At 59.4% G+C, this 15,661-nt stretch overlaps 1 protein-coding gene across 4 annotated transcripts in view; it reads right to left on the bottom strand.

Annotated features, from left to right (window-relative positions):
- TACC1 (transforming acidic coiled-coil containing protein 1) overlaps positions 1 to 15,661 on the bottom strand; it is a 28,644-nt gene that overhangs the window by 5,668 nt on the left and 7,315 nt on the right. The window contains exons 1-9 of one of the 4 annotated variants that reach the window (XM_088068212.1): positions 14,564 to 14,799; positions 13,988 to 14,094; positions 7,019 to 8,036; positions 5,987 to 6,022; positions 4,369 to 4,429; positions 3,925 to 4,123; positions 2,218 to 2,273; positions 310 to 423; positions 72 to 148 (exon numbers count right to left, since the gene is read on the bottom strand). In XM_088068212.1, coding sequence (XP_087924338.1) covers positions 72 to 148; positions 310 to 423; positions 2,218 to 2,273; positions 3,925 to 4,123; positions 4,369 to 4,429; positions 5,987 to 6,022; positions 7,019 to 8,036; positions 13,988 to 14,094; positions 14,564 to 14,799 — 1,904 coding nt within the window. Of the gene's footprint in view, positions 1 to 71; positions 149 to 309; positions 424 to 2,217; positions 2,274 to 3,924; positions 4,124 to 4,368; positions 4,430 to 5,986; positions 6,023 to 7,018; positions 8,037 to 13,987; positions 14,095 to 14,563; positions 14,800 to 15,661 lie in introns of those variants that run through there. The other 3 variants (XM_088068213.1, XM_005530837.3, XM_088068214.1) reach the window with 3 other exon arrangements.

Raw genomic sequence — 15,661 nt, 5'->3', positions numbered from 1 at the left:
AGTCACCCCTCACATCCTGCTCAGCCTCCTCCTGCCCCAAGCGCAGAGCCCTGCAAGGGGACAGCTCCTACCTCATCTCCAGCACTTCCTGCCGGCTCTCCTCGTATTTCTTCTTCCACTCGTTGGCCTCCATCTCCTTGGTGATTATCTGGGTTGCAGCAGACAGGGGGCCCTTAGGGTGTGCTCCAAAGGGTTCCCCTCCGTGTCCCATGCAGGGGATCAGGGGATCAGATCCCCCCCCCAGGCAGGAGCTGGCCCTGCTCCCCCGTGGCAAGAGGCAGCTCCAGGGGCCAGGGGCTCAGCCCTTACCTCCTCCCTGATGAGCGTGAGCACGGCCGCCTTCTCGGACTCGCTGAGGCAGATGCCAGCCAGGGGACTCTCGCTGCTGGGGCACTTGTCCATGGAGCACAGCCCGGGATTGTCCTGGGGGAATTGCCCAGCTGGGATGTTTGGGGTGGGGTGTGTGGTTCTTTGTACCCACCTCCCCTCTGTGGAGTGCTCTCTGCTATTTCATCAGCATCTGCTCACGTACTGCATTTCCCACTCTGCACACACAGAGCCCAGAGCCTGCTCCTGACACCTGGCAGAGCTTGTGTGAGGTTTTAGTGCCTTCTCTTGCCAGGAGCCAGGAGTGTGCCACAGGACACCCATGAGCTGCCCCAGGAAGGCAATACCCCAAAAGGGAGACCCACTAAGGGCCCATTTCAGAAGGAGGAGATGCAGCTCCAAGAGCAGATGTGCTCACATCCAACTTCCCTTATTCCATGGCTGGTTTGAAAATATCCCCAGCCTGGAGGGTCTCTGCTGATTGTGAGCCACAGGCAGGGGTGGTCTGCAAGGGTATGGGTTGACTTTAGCCCCTCCCAGTCTGGTGGGGACATCACTGCAGCTGATGTACTCAAATTGCTGCTGGCAGCAGCAGGGATGTTTCCTGAGCCTTGCTGATCACCCAAATGCCCGAGGAAGCTGTGAGGGCAGCAGAGTTCACCCTTCTACAGAGCAGGGGTCCAAGGGACAGCCCCACTCATCCCTGGTGCTCCAGGTGTCCAGGAGAGCTCTGAAATAGGAGATGCTCACACAGAGATCCTGGTACCCTCCTGCTGCCATTCTGGGTGCCTCCATAAGGACTGGGGTGGTTGTTCCCCATTGCCTTCCCTTCCCAAAGCCCAGCCTGGGCACCAGTGCAGCCACAGAGACAAACTGGGGGAAGGCTCAGCCCAGGTGCTGACAGCGCCTGTTCCTGCTTTCACCACCCAGGCGAGCGACAGCCACGCAGCATCTCCTGAGAACGGGCTGCCAGGCCAGAAATAGAGAAGTGCTGGGAGGAAGGAGGCAGCCTACCCGTCACATTTTGGAAACGAGAGCACTGGAGCACTTCTCCCCTCCCCTCCTCCCTGGTGCTTCAGCTGCTGCTCAGTTCAAGCTCCCCAAGCCCTCACAGCTCTGCTGTAGCCAGGGCCAGAGGTGGGACCCACCCCCAGGGACAGGTTTGGGGCTGGGCACCCAACACTGAGGAGGTCCAGCCCAGCTGCCTCCCACAGGGGGACACTGCAGGGCCAGATCCTGGCTCTCCTGGGCACCAAAGAACAGGTTCACTTTGCCTCAGTCCTTTTGGGGCTCAGCTCAGTTAAATCTGTCTCAGAGAAGCTGGTTTTGCTGATGGTGCTAATCTCATTGTCATCTGCTCGTCAGCTCAAGCAGCTTTGGCCAGGGGCTGCTGAGCTGGCACAGGGTGCCCCCCGCAGCAGAGGGGTCTCGGGGCATGCCAGGGCTGTCCCAGCCCGGTGCTGCTGCTGCTGCTGGGGTGCCAAGGTCAGCGTGGCTGCAGAGCCAGGGTTCTTTACTCTTGCCCCATCCCTGCTGCCAGCTGCCTTGCTGAGAGCAGGGCTGAGGATCCCCTGCAGAAGGCATCAGCACCACTGGGCCATGGGAGCCAGCCCAGGCACTGCCCCTGAGACACAGCCCGTGCCCAGCAGCTCGTCCCCATGGTCTGCTCTGCCCTCTCCCTGTCCTTCAGCCCCGCTCCAGTGCAGCCCTGGCTCTGCACAGCTCCTGCCCTGTCCCTCCCTCCCACCCCAGCAGGGATCAGCCTCTGCCAGGCTCTCCAGGCCTGCTGGGAAAGCTCTGCTATTTTTATCAAGTCCCTGTGTGGGCTTGTCAAGAATTTTACCTCCCAAAGAAACCCGTCTGAGAAAGGAAAAAGCGAGACACACTCACAGGGAAGATTCCAGGCCCTCCCTTTTCCATCTGCTTGCAGATCTCCCTTTCAAAACCTAAAGACAATGAAACACAACCTTTTATTGACTTGGAAACAAGACCCTGGGAATGCAGAGACACAGCAGGGTACCTCTGAGCCTCTCTATCCCCTGAGCTTCCCCTCCCAAAGGCGTCTTTGCCCCCAACTCTCGCCCCCACATGGAATCATTTTGGTTGGAAAAGCTCCCTAAGACCATCGAGTCCCCAGCACTGCTAAGGGCACCATTAACCCCTGTCCCAGGTGCACCCTGGAGCTTCCAGCAGTCCTTGGAAGGAAACCAACACTTCCCTCTGGTGGCAGTTCAGCCTGGGCCATGTCCCCAGGACTAGCCGAGACCACGGAGGCTGAGGAAGAGGCACAGGATGTTCTGCACTGGAGCAGGATGCTGGAACAGACCAGCTGCTCAGAACAGCACAGGCATCAGCCCGTGCCTGATGGGAGCTCTCAACACCCTCCAAAGGACCTGCCATAGGGCCCCTGCTGCTCCTAACAGCAGAGAGGAGATAAAGAACATCTCCTCCCATCTGCAAGGTGTGGGACACCCTGACCTGTGTGACACTGCCTCACAGGACACCCTGACCTGTGTGACACTGCCTCACAGGACACCCTGACCTGTGTGACACTGCCTCACAGGACACCCTGACCTGTGGGCACGGTGCTGCCTCATGTAGCATAAGGAATAACTTATGGGCAGCACCCACACAGCTGCAGACATGATCCATGAGTTCAGCAGGCAGAGAACAGTGCATTTAGAGAGCTCAGCTTGGAGAGAAGGGAGGTAATGAAACACTGCTGACTGCAGCCTTCCCACTGCTTCCCTCCGTTTATCCCGGTGCCAGCAGCTGCACCCACAGCTCCCAGCCCATCCTGCACCTGCCCTCTGAGACCAGCAGCAGTCAATAAACCCTCCCAGCCTCTCCCTCCACTGTCACATTTTCCTCCCCTGAGGACAAAGGACCATTCTCCCGGAGCAGGCAGCCCAGCACAGCCATGGGGAGAAGTGATTAATGGGTCCCTGCAGAGGGGAGGGCTGCAAACCCCCTGTGGTGATCTCTCCTGCTTGCACCTAGGCCTTGGCTATTGACAAAGTGTCATGTTGCCTGGATTTTAATTATTTTGTAATGGCTCGGTCAGAGAGGCTAATTGCATGGGAAACTGACAGCAGAATTCCACCAGGAGCAATAACTGGAGTCTCTAGGCATTATTGAGATCTCCATCAACCACAGCCCCTGTGCCAGGACACCGAGTGCTGGCAGCTCTGCTCCAGGCACAGGCTCTAGGCAGGGACTCTGCAGCCCAGGAGCCAGGGCAGGAATGGGGACAATGGTTCTGCTCAGCTCTCAGCTCAGCACTGAGCACCAGTGGGGCACTGCCAGGAGCACCTCGGGGAGGGAACCCTGTGCCTGAGCCACATCCCACTGCAGCAGTGTGGGAGAGAGCTCTCTACCCAGTGTCAATAAACACAGCCCACACCATCATGTTCCATACTGGAAATAGAGCAGGAAAGCAATGGGAGGTTCCAGGAGAACCTGCAGCAGCCTTTAGCCCTGGCAGTACAAACAAACTGAGGACGCTGCACTGCCTCAACAGCACCAATCCCTCGCTAGAGGCTGCAGAGGCTCCCTGGGTGCATTCCTAGGGCTGAAGGCAACAGAGATGTTCCTCACCTGCCTCTGGTCTGTGCTTTGCTGCAGACACGGGGATGTTCGAGCACTCAAAGTACTCCAGGTCATCTTCTGGCTCGGCCTTCTTCTCCATCCCGGATGGTTTCTGCATGGAGCTGCTGGAGGCCAGCTTCTCCTCATCAGTGGCACGCCCATCCCGGTTTGTAATGGCTGGGATTTCTGAGATCAGCACTCCTTCATCCTGCAGGATCAGAGCGTGCAGTTAAGCAAGACCTGCGGGGATCAGGCCACCAGGCGAGCTGCTGGTTACTCCACAGAAAGCATGGAAGCCTAAAATCCAGTGTCAAACTGCTCCCCACCAGCCTTTTCCCTCCCTTCCCATCAGGAAGCGCCCACAGGGAAGATGCCAGCCCGAAGCTCAGCCCAGCTCTCCCCACCACCATCCCTGTGCCCAGCCCGCCGCTCTGGGGACGAGACCCCACGCACCTGAGCGCCCACGTCCAGGACCAGGGGCTGCGCCTCGTGCTGCTTCACCTTGCAGCCGCTCCTGCAGGAGAGAGAAGCAGCAGCTGAGGGGGCTTCAGGGGCAGTGCAGGGGAGCGGGGGCACGTGCCAGACAGCCCAAGCAGGGGGAGCAGTCCCAGCACCAGCGTTGCACCCACCACGTGCCAGCACCCCACTCACCACTGAACACCGGGGCAGAGCAAGTTCTGGAGGGAACAGAAGGAACAGGCAAACAAAAGACACAGCTACACAGAAGTTGGGTTTGTCTGTGAGGTGTTTATTCCTGAGGAAGGTAAGGAGCAGAGCACAGACCCCAAGAAGCTGATGGCGAGAGAGGCACTGCCAAGGCGCCAGCAAGAAGGATCTCCCTCGCCGCGCCCTCGCCCTGCGCGTCCAGCACGACAGCAGCCACGGCTTCAGTCGACTTTCTGCAGGGAGAACCACGTCCAGGCTGCCTATGCCCTGTCCCTACATCTGGAATCTTGTCGGGGACTTCTCCACAGCATCCACGTTCCCACACGGCTCAGAGCAGCAGGGCCGGCTCAAGGCACCGTGCCTGGAACGAACGCTCCGCCTGGCGCAAACGCCGTCCCAAGGAGAAGGGCCTGTGGCTGGCAAGTTTAGCTCAATCAGGTCTTGCAGGTGGTCCCCTTGCTGTCCCTGGAACTTCATCCCACGTTCCTGAAGACACCGATCCATCTGCGCACGGGCACGGCCGCGTCCCCACGCACCGGGCGTCAGCACAGCAGCGGAGGCACGGTCCCAGGGGGAATGTGGCTGGGACATTTCTCTTGTGGCGTGAGCTTTTCTCCTGCATCTCACCCCTCACAACCGACACTCAGGGGTCTCCCAAGCTCGTGGCCACGTCTGCCCCCAGGAGATGCTTGCTAAGCTGGAACAGCTCGTGTGAGAGCAGTGGGGACCTGGGGAGGGATCCCAGCCTCCAGACACGGCACTCGGCACACAGGGACACAGGCAAAGGCTCGAGCAGGACTGCAGAGAGCTGTTCCCAGGTTTATGGAGTTGCCCCCAGGCACTGCCACTCTCCAGCCTCCCCATCCCACCCGTGCAGCGAGCACAGCGAGGTTCCTCTGCACGCTGCCATGCACACCTCGGTCACATCGAAGAACCGCTCTGCGCTGCTCTTCTCCCTCACGCCCTGCCACCAGCAAGTCAAACCTGTCATGTCCTCACCCTCTCCTGTGCCAGGGTTACCCCATCACCTGGCAGCAGGTTTGAGCTCCCCCCCAGCACCAAGATAACAGCTCTGGATCGCACGAAGTCCTGCTGCCCCTCCATTAGCTGAAGGTTCTGAGTGCTCATCCAGCATCAGAAGACGCTGCAAGGCGGCATGCTGTGAGGAGAAGCACAGGCCTGTGCCTCTGCTGCAGCTCAGCTCAGCTCAGCTCTCCTCCTCTCCCTCACTCCCAGGCACTCACCAGGCCAGGCCACCCTGGGGACCCCGCCAAGGGACAGCAGAGAGCACAGGTCACAGGGCAGAAGGAGCAGCATGCCATGGAGACCAGTGGGGCAGCACACACCCAGAGAGAGGACAAAAACAGCAAAGGAAAAGAAAAGGAATACAGGAGAGAGTACTTACAACAGAAAACAGAGAAATTTCACTTGCTCAGTAGTCCTGATGCACCAAAGCACGGACAGGGAGAGAGACAGACAGATGGAGAGAAGAAGAGTGTGTGAAAAGACCTGGATGTTAACCCTGCTCTGGAGAAGCACAGTGAGCTGCCTGGCTCAGTCTTTGGGAAGGCACACACACACACTGGACACTCTGATCCTGCATTTGCTATCCACAGCAGAGGGGTGAGATCAACAAACCTCACTGCCAGGACAACATCCTGCTGCCTGCAGTGCTCCAGGGGGACAGAGAACGAGCAGAGAATTCCCTGCAGCTTCTCCTCCCCACTGGCTCTGCTCACCCACAGCCACACATGGGAACACTTCCTCTTAAAAAATCTCTATCTACTTTCTGTAAAGTATTTCCTGGACAAAAACATCCAACATCCAACACAGCCTGATTTTTTTCTTTCTCTGTAAAAACCCACTATCTGATTTTCTCACTGGAGAATCTGACAGCAGAGTGAGAGTCTACCTGTCCAACCTGTTCTCTTTCTCTGACATAAAGAAGAAATTCAGTGTCAGCTCACAAAATATCTCAGCTACATTTGACCAACCACAGTTGCATCCACCAGCTCCTGCAAATCCCTGCCCAAGTCCAGCAAACACATCAGCTCCAGCCTCCACTACAGGTTTCCTCTGACACCACATCTACACCGTGACCCACCAGCTGGACCCTCAAGGGGTTCCAAAGAGGTGATCCTGCAAGTGGGTCCCAATCCAGCCTTCCCTGCTCTGCCTGGGACTCTGGCACTGTTCCAGAGCAGCTGTCCCTCTCCTCCCATCCCTGAAGGCACCAGGGAGCTGCCCCTCTGCTGGGACAGCAGGAGGATAAAACCCAGGCACCAGCAGAACCTGAGGTGCACGACAGGATTTGGGGCTGGCTCAGGAGGCAGCAGGGCAGCAGCAGCAGCACCTCCATCACCACCAGCACTGCAGCTCTGCTGCCCATGGGGAAAACAGGGGCTGTGGCCCCGGCCCTGCACACACTGGCACTCACGTTATCAGCCGTGACTTGGGCTTCTTGGGGGAGTCTGTGCCTTTCAGGGCATCATCCTGCATCTCCAGCGTCTGAGACTCGAGGATTTCATTGAGGCTGTTATCTGCAGTGGAGCAAGAGTCGGCGTTGGTGCTGGCAAGTGTCTTGGTGGGCTTGAATGGATCCATGGAGTCAAAGTTATTGGGGTCAAACCGGTAAGAACCCTTGGGGAGAACCGGCGAACTTTGCAGTGCTGAGCTGCCACTGAGGGAGCTGAGAGCAGGGCTGTCCCAGCAGGGGGGACCTGGCTGGGAGGAGCCCTGGGGCAGAGGTGGCTCTGTGGGACCCCTCTCTGCATCCTCAGCTGCTTTCCTGGGGGACTCTCTGTGTCTCTTTGGTGTCAGCTTGCTGGCCGGGATCCTGCTGCCCCTCCTGGGCGAAGCTGGCTTGGCCTCCACGCTCTCTCTAGCTTCTGTAACATCAGCCCCAGGTTTCAGGACCTGCCCTGGGGCCTCCAGAGCCAGGTGCCCCCCCAGCTCCCCGGGATGGGGAAAGCATTGTGGGGCTGCAGGGGGAGAGCTCTGCAGCTGGCAGGCTCCGGCAATGAAGGGGTTCGCACTCCCGTCACGCTGCTCAGGGTCAAGCTGGTAGGATGCTTGTGTCTCCTCCGTGGCTTCATCTGTTTTCCTCGCCAGTGAAGGTGTTTTCCCTTTCCCGAGCTGCTCCTGGGCCAGGCCATCAGCCCCCAGCCCCGGCCCCGTGCCGGTGTCAGCCGTGTCCCCTCCTGACATGGGCCGGGTGGCAGTGCCCACAGGGGCCACGGGGGCTGGCAGCACAGTGGGCACAGCAGCCTGCCCAGGGTCAGCCCTGCAGCCCAGCCCGGCCAGGGGCTGCATCAGGGGCGACTTGTCGGGCTCAGCTTCCCCTTCAGCATCCAAACTGGCTTTAGGGGCTCCAATCTCTGCTTGAGCCTCATCTTTGGGGTGCTTCCCAGGCGAGCTGTCCTGGTGGACTTCCCCTACCAGCAGGTCACCTGGCTCTGAAAAGATAAAAGAAGATGGTTAAACCCTGACCTGCAGTGCACTCCTTTCCAGAGGGCTTTCTGTTCCCTCCTCACAGCTGCTCCAGGGTTGGATTTGATGGGGGATCCACTGGCTCAGAACTCATTTCCCTCCTGCCTGATGACAGGCAGTCACTGCTCACTTGGGCAGAGTTAAAAATTGGTGAGCAGTGCTCAGGGATGCATGACACAAGACAACACCACAAAATGTGCACAAGCAGGGAGAAGGGGAGCAGGAAGGCGTGCTCAGTGAAGGAGAAACAGGCTGCAGGAGGGATCTGGGGCTGCAGGAGGGATCTGGGGCTGCAGGAGGGATCTGGGGCTGCAGGAGGGATCTGGGGCTGCAGAGCTGGATGTGCAGCAGGCAGGAGAAGCTGCCCCACACAAGCTGACCCTCCACCTGCAGAAACCCTGCCGCAGTCACACCAGGTTCTCCACACTGCTGTCAGCATCTTCTAATGACAAATCCTGACCGATGACTTAATCACCATTACTCCAATCCTTTCCCCTCAATCCTTTTACTGTTTAATCTCTTCTCTGACATCAAGGGATGGAGAAGATCCTGTACCTCTGCTGGGGCACCCTGAAAGCTGCACCCACTGAGCACCCAGAGCCAGGCTTGTGGTGCAGGTGTGCCAAGGCACAAGAGGAAAATGACTGGTGTTTCTCTGCACCTCAACCAGGGACAATGGCCCAGACTCCTGGGAGAAGGCAAAGCAGGATGCTGGGATGCACAGGGAGCACGGGGTATCTGCAGCCCTCACAGGCAGAGGGCTCCAAGGGCAGAACAGAACTAATGCTCTCCCAAGGACCAAAGTGGTTTGAAAACCTGGCTGGGAAGAGCAGGCTGGGTGATGAAGAGCTCGTGGCAGGGAAATCTGCCTGTCCCTGTCCCTGTCCCTGCCCTGGAACAGAGGTGACAGCTGCAGAGGGGAGACACCTCGAGCATCCCCCCCCCGTTTGGCAGGAGGACACCAAACACGTGCCCCCACAGACCCCCATCCCCAGGCATCCAGGAGAGGTTTTTCCTGTCACCAGGCATTTGCAACCAGCTCATGTGTGCTGGGAACAGAGCGAGTCACAGGCTGGCAGAGGAAAAGTGAAGCAGGCAAATATCTGGTCCCAGGACTAATCCAGCCAGTGGAGCCAACAATCCTGACTCAGTTGATGGCTCGTGGTTAGCATAATTGATCCCCAGGATGCTAAAAGCCATGAAAATGAATCATGAGGGTCTGTGTCCTCCCTGAGACTGCAAAAATGCTTCCTCTGACTGCAAAAGAAAGCTCCCTCCAAGTAGACGTTGCCATGATGCCCCAGAAAATGCATCAGTAAACACAAATCCAGTGGATGAGTACTTGGAGTGCAGCCAGGAAACAGTCTGAGGCAGCGCCTGGCAGGCCTTCCCATCATTAGGAACCAGGAGAACCTCCTTAACAGACCCCAAATAAAACTTTATTACACTTGCTGTGTTGCTCAGCTGTTTGAAGCCTTCCTGAGACAGCCCTGAATAGAAAAACAGACTTCAAAGTCAGGGCAAAAGGACTATTTAAGTGCATTTTGCGTTCCCAGCAGAAGGTTTGGCAGCCGCTGTTCTCACAGACGTGAGCCCATCCTGGTTTCTAACCCAAGCAATGAGTAATTACTTCTTGAATAACAAGCAGTCGGCACACAAAACACCTCTCCGTGCTGGAGTGTCTGCAGGGTGGGGAGGGAAGGAGCAATGGCACATGTGGCCATAGCTCAGAATCGTTTTCCCACAGAAATCAGAGGAACCACCCACACAGGCTCTCCAGTTCTGTGATTCCCCCATTTCCTGCAGCCAGGAGTGCTCAGCCCCTCCTGCAGCACAGCCCCCCTGCCCAGCCAGTCTGCGAGCTCAGGAACTGGGATATACTGGGAGGCAGCTCAGGAGCTCGCCTATGGTTCTGGAAATCTTTTGCAGCAGAAATGTTCCCTCCTACAAGCTCAGGGGGGGTTTCCCCTACTTCCTCCCCCTCTACATTTCTCCTGCCTCCAACGCAGCGTGACAGGAGCGCGTGTTCCTGTGGGAACAATTGCACAGGATGCAGGAAACAGCGGCCTGAAGGGCCTTGGGGTACACAGAGAGCCAAGCTCTCTGCCCCAGCCCCCGCAGCTGTGCTGCACTGGCAGTGCCTCAGCCCAGCCTGGCTCTCCCCCACCCCAGCACTCTGCCTGCAGCCCTCCCTGCTCCTCCTGTGAGAGCTGCACCATCCCCAGCTCCTGCCAGCCCCGGGCACTCACGTCGTGAGCAGCGTGTTGGCTCCGCACGTACTCCCTTCACCCATGGCTCCTGCCAAGGAACCCAGCTCGTCCCCCACTCCTGCAGCTGTCCCCCAGCCCTCCCACTGCCCAAATCCTCCTTTTGGGCCAAAACTGTGCTGATCACCCCAGGAGAAGGCAGGCTGGCAGCCGCTGACCACACACAGCTCTGCCCCTCAGACCTTCACAGGCATCCCAGGAGATGCCTCGCTGCAGCATCCCAGAAAGGTGACCCCGAGGTCTCCCATTCCACCTCTGGCACCGTGCCCTGCAGCAGGGGACAGCTCAGTCCCAGCATGAAAACGGGCACTGTCAGGAGCATGGCACACACAGCGACTCCAGGGTCCCAAGCACACAGCCAGCACAGGCATCCCGACCCCACCAACACAGCCTGGAAACCTGCTCCACATCCAGGTCAGCACCTGCAGGGGATGCTACAAAGTGAAAACAGAGATTTTTTACTTTCTAAAGAAAAACAGACAGGACAGTCTGGCACCGCAGTAATAGACACTTTGTGCCTCTGCATTATAATTGCTTCGCTTGTCTTCCTCGGGCTGAAATTAAACACAAACACTGACTTAAACAGCTTTCCAACATGCCATCCCTCAAAGGAATCGGGAACACTTGGCAGCGGTGCAAGGCAAAGGCTCGGCGTCCTCTCCATCCCGCAGGAGGAGCAGCAGCAGCGATCCCTGTGCCAAACAACCCCTCTGCCCTCGATCCCTGTGCCAGACAACCCCTCTGCCCTCGATCCCTGTGCCAAACAACCCCTCTGCCCTCGATCCCTGTGCCAAACAACCCCTCTGCCCTCGATCCCTGTGCCAAACAACCCCTCTGCCCTCGATCCCTGTGCCAGACAACCCCTCTGCCCTCGATCCCTGTGCCAAACAACCCCTCTGCCCTCGATCCCTGTGCCAAACAACCCCTCTGCCCTCGATCCCTGTGCCAGACAACCCCTCTGCCCTCGATCCCTGTGCCAGACAACCCCTCTGCCCTCGATCCCTGTGCCAGACCACCCCTCTGCCCTCGATCCCTGTGCCAAACAACCCCTCTGCCCTCGATCCCTGTGCCAAACAACCCCTCTGCCCTCGATCCCTGTGCCAAACAACCCCTCTGCCCTCGATCCCTGTGCCAGACAACCCCTCTGCCCTCGATCCCTGTGCCAGACAACCCCTCTGCCCTCGGGCTCAGCCCAGGGCAGCGCTCACTGGGAGCTGCACTCTCCTGTCTCTGCACAGGATATCTGCCCCCCTACGCCCGGCTCAGCCCCACATGGCCAACCACTCTCTTCCTCTTTTGGCTTTCCGCTTGTGTTTAACAGCCGTTGATCTATTTTTAAATCTATTCTGTTAAGAATTAGCCTAGCGGCGAGCGATGCTGCTAACGCACCGGAAAACACGTGCCCTGCATCAGGGTAACGGCAGCGACAGCACTCCCAGCACTGATGGCTCTAGATCTGCTGCTTCTGCTCATTTCCTTCTGCAAAATACCTGCTGGGAGATGACTGGAGGTAACTTGAGCAAGGATGGGACAGAATTAATGCCACCATCTGAGATGGCAAGAGGAAACCGAGTGATCCTGAGTGGGCATAAACCCCCACTCCAGGGCTGAATTTTTGTGTCCTAGGACAGGGTTTAACACAGCCAGGTCATCTCCTGGCTTTGCATGGAGCAGCCAGCCCTGGAGTCACGGTTTCTGCCATTCCTCACCCTGCTTGTTCCCAAGGCAGGGTGAGACTGCAGCTGTACCACAGCCAGTGCCTGCTCCTCGCTGTGCCTCAAGGGCAGGGGAGCCACACCTGCCCTCAGCTCCAGCCCTGGCACTGCCCCACACACCCCAGAAGGGCAGCAGCTGTGCTGGGGTGTGTCCCTGTGCCCAGGGACTGCAGGGCAGCAGCTCTCCCGTGCCGAGCTGCCATTGCAGGGATCACCTCCATCCCACTGCTGCTCCCGAGGCTTCACAGCAGCCTTCAGAGGTGAGGCCCTAACACATGGGTTACATTGGCACGGTGGTGTGACACCCCAGGGTGCCTCTGCACACTGCAAACCCACCCACAGCTGGACAATCCTGCCTCTCCACCACTCCAGACAAACTGAAAAGGCACAGCCAGAGACACGGGCAGGGACGGGCTGGAGCCAAGCGTGGTGGCACCGCAGTTGGGCTCTGCCGGCTCCAACATCCCTCTCTCTGCCAGCCAGCACAGAAAAACAGCTTTTGCTGGAGATCATGCCCTCATCTCCAGAACACTGGGAGCTTTGTGTGCAGGAGCAGCCACTGCCTCGCTGCAGAGCAGGAGCTGCTCATCCCAGGACAAGGGGCACCGGCACACGGGAACGGTGACACCCTTGAGTCTGAAGCAATGTGCCTCCCTAAGCTGCGCTGTCCCTAGAAATGATCCTCCTGCCTGCCAGGAAAGCCTTTATCTCACCCCCTAAGTAAGGATGTCTCTATCATCCCTTCTTAAAAGGATTATTCCGAGAGCTGTGATTATTGGAATCGTGAAGCGAGCGCTCCCTCCATCACAGCAGACAAACACAAGTTTTCCACGAGGATGGATGAGCACCCAGATCCAACCCAACAGCAGAACAACAGGAGATGGAGAGCCACAGCATCCTGTTACTGCCATGGGCTGGGCTGGATCCAGGTCTGGACCCACAGTCTCTGAAACCAGCCCTGCAAACAGTTCCCAGCCGCTGCTGTGAGCATTCAAGGAAGGCACAACACATCACATACCAGGGTCTGCAGCAGTGAGGGGCAAGAGAGGGCAGAGAATGCTCAGGGCAGCCTGACCCACCACACAGTGCCCTGTGCCCTGGAGAGGCTGCTCTGCTGCAGATCACCCCGGGGCTCACCAGCACCCTGCCACTGCCCAGCCACCCTGCCCTGCCGAGAGCAGATGAGAGGGCCCTGCCCTGATAACCCCCAGTGCGTTGCTGCAGCAGTGCCAGAGCTTCAAAGCTTCCTCCCAGCAGCACAAAAACAGAGATAAACACCAAGAGCAACCATGGACACCAGCACAAACTCCTGAGGAGGAGGAGCCAGTGGGGAGCTGGTGCTCAGAAGGCCATGGGCTAATGGGGAGCCACGCTCAGGGGCACAGCAGCAGTGGGGGATGTATGGCTAAACCTGCAAAACAGCTCAGGAAAGGAAACCCCATGCAGTTAAGCAGATCCCCTGTAATTTCTCAAAAAATGGAGTTTAGTGGCATGGAGCTTTTGCATCTCTAACAGCAGCTACACAGTGTGGACACCTGGCACCCAACCCCAAGGAAATGAAACCCCTACCACTGACCAGCCTGGGGGACACAAACCTGGCAACTCGCCACTCCTGTACGAGGCAGGGGTGAGTGACACATGAGAAAGGTCCCACCAGCCAGCAGCAGTCAGGGCAGCCCCCAGGCCACAGAGGAAGTACCAAAGGAACATTTAACTGATAAAGTAATTCAACAGCATCCCCAGATTCCTCTCAACCCATCACAGCTCTTTGTGGAGCACCCAACCCAGCCCTGGCATTTGAACTGTCCAGGCCATTAACCACCAGAAGAGTGCCAGGCGTTACTCAAAGTCAGAGAATTTTTCTCCTTGACCCCACCCTGCCTTTTTGCCGATGGAGCAGAGCTCCAGGAGCAGAAGGTGCACAATGACCTTTACCTTGGGTCCCGGACTCTGGCGATCCCGGTGGCTCGCAGAACTCCTTGAGTGGCGAGCAGCTTGGTGTTTCTGCTTCAGGGGTCTCAAAATTATCAGTGGAGTCCGAGCTGCCGAGGGGGGGAAAAGAGTGAGGAATTACTGCTTTCAAGGCTACCTCTGAAATCCTCCACGACGCCCACACGTCCAGCCAGGCCACAGGCTGGCCGCGGGCATCCGGGGCGGCCTCTCGCTCCTGTCCAGCGGGACACGCTAGCAGACGGAAAAGGGAGAGCAGGTGAAACATCATCGTCAGCAGCCCCTGAGCATCCCCAGCCCTGCGGGAGGGCTTCTCGCCAGCTCGTTCCCGAGCTGAGCACACAGCACGGGCCTCCAAGGACACGCAGCCCCGCAGCATCTCCCACGCCGCTCCGGAGGCTGCCGCGGAAAGCGAGCGGGGCTGCCGCGGCCCCGAGCTCCCGAGCATCCTCCGGGAAGCGGCTCCGGCCCCCCAAGCGCGGTGCGGGACCCCGGCAGCCAGGCAGCGAGCGAGGGGCGGATGGGGAGAGCGGCCAGGGCAATGGGCCGCGGGTGACTTGCCTGAAGCCGAGGCCCGAGCCCCCCGCCGGCGGGTCCCGGTCCTCCTCCTCATCATCACCATCATCCTCCTCGGCGGCACCGGCCCCGCCGTCTCCCTCCTCGGGGCTGCCCCCGCCCCGCACCGCCGACCAGGTCCAGCGGGCCCACTGCACCGGCGAGAGGATCTGCCAGGCGCTGAACGCCATGGGCGCCGCCGCTGCCCGCCGGGCACACTGCGGCCGAGCCGCCGCCCCCATCGCGCCCCGCTCCGCTCCGCTCCGCTCGGGCCGCCCCCGCACCGCGCTGCCGGGCGGGGGGCGCCCGCCCCCGGCACCGCCCGCCGGGACCGCCCCGGCACAGCACCCTCAGCACTCACAGCACCCACAGCACCCCCCGCCCCCCCAGCACCCACAGCTCCCACAGCTCCCACAGCACCCCCAGCTCCCACAGCACCCCCAGCTCCCACAGCTCCCACAGCACCCCCAGCTCCCACAGCACCCCCAGCTCCCACAGCACCCACAGCACCCACAGCACCCCCAGCTCCCACAGCACCCACAGCTCCCACAGCACCCACAGCACCCACAGCACCCCCACAGCACCCCGGCACCGCCCGCCCCCGGCCGCGGGGATGGATGCGGGCTCCCCGGCTCTCCCGGCCCAAGGTCACCGCCGCTGCTGCTCTTTCCTAAGCGAGCTCCCAAAGTCACCTATTTGTGCCCAAAGGCGGGGCCGGGACACGTGGCTGTCACCCCTCGGGCCGCCCTGCCCTCCTCCCCCCAGAGACCCCCAGGTGCGAGGGCAGGGGGCTGCGGAACCGGATCCCGGCAGTTTATCCCGCATTTATTTGGTTGCACGTGTGCTGTCACAGAGCCGGCAGGACACGGATTCTTTCCGCTCTGGACGTGCCGGAGGAGAGCCCAGGCGGGCGGGGAGCTGCCCCGGGGGCACGCAGCTCCCAGGAATCCTCACTTGGCCCGGGAACACTCGGCCCCACCGGGAAGGTTCAGCCCTCTGGGTGAGCCCAAGGAAGGGCATTTCCCAGAGCTGAGGAGCAGAGCACGGGGGGCAGGGGCAGACGGGAGGGGAACACCTGTCCTCTCCATTTTACCGGCCCCTAGC

The sequence above is a fragment of the Pseudopodoces humilis genome, chromosome 30 (genome assembly GCF_049639895.1).
Source record: "Pseudopodoces humilis isolate 2021_Gansu_Grassland_sample_001 chromosome 30, ASM4963989v1, whole genome shotgun sequence".
In the NCBI taxonomy this organism is placed as follows: Eukaryota; Metazoa; Chordata; class Aves; order Passeriformes; family Paridae; genus Pseudopodoces; species Pseudopodoces humilis.
Note: the sequence above shows the minus strand (reverse complement) of the source record. Positions and strands in the feature narration are given on the sequence as shown.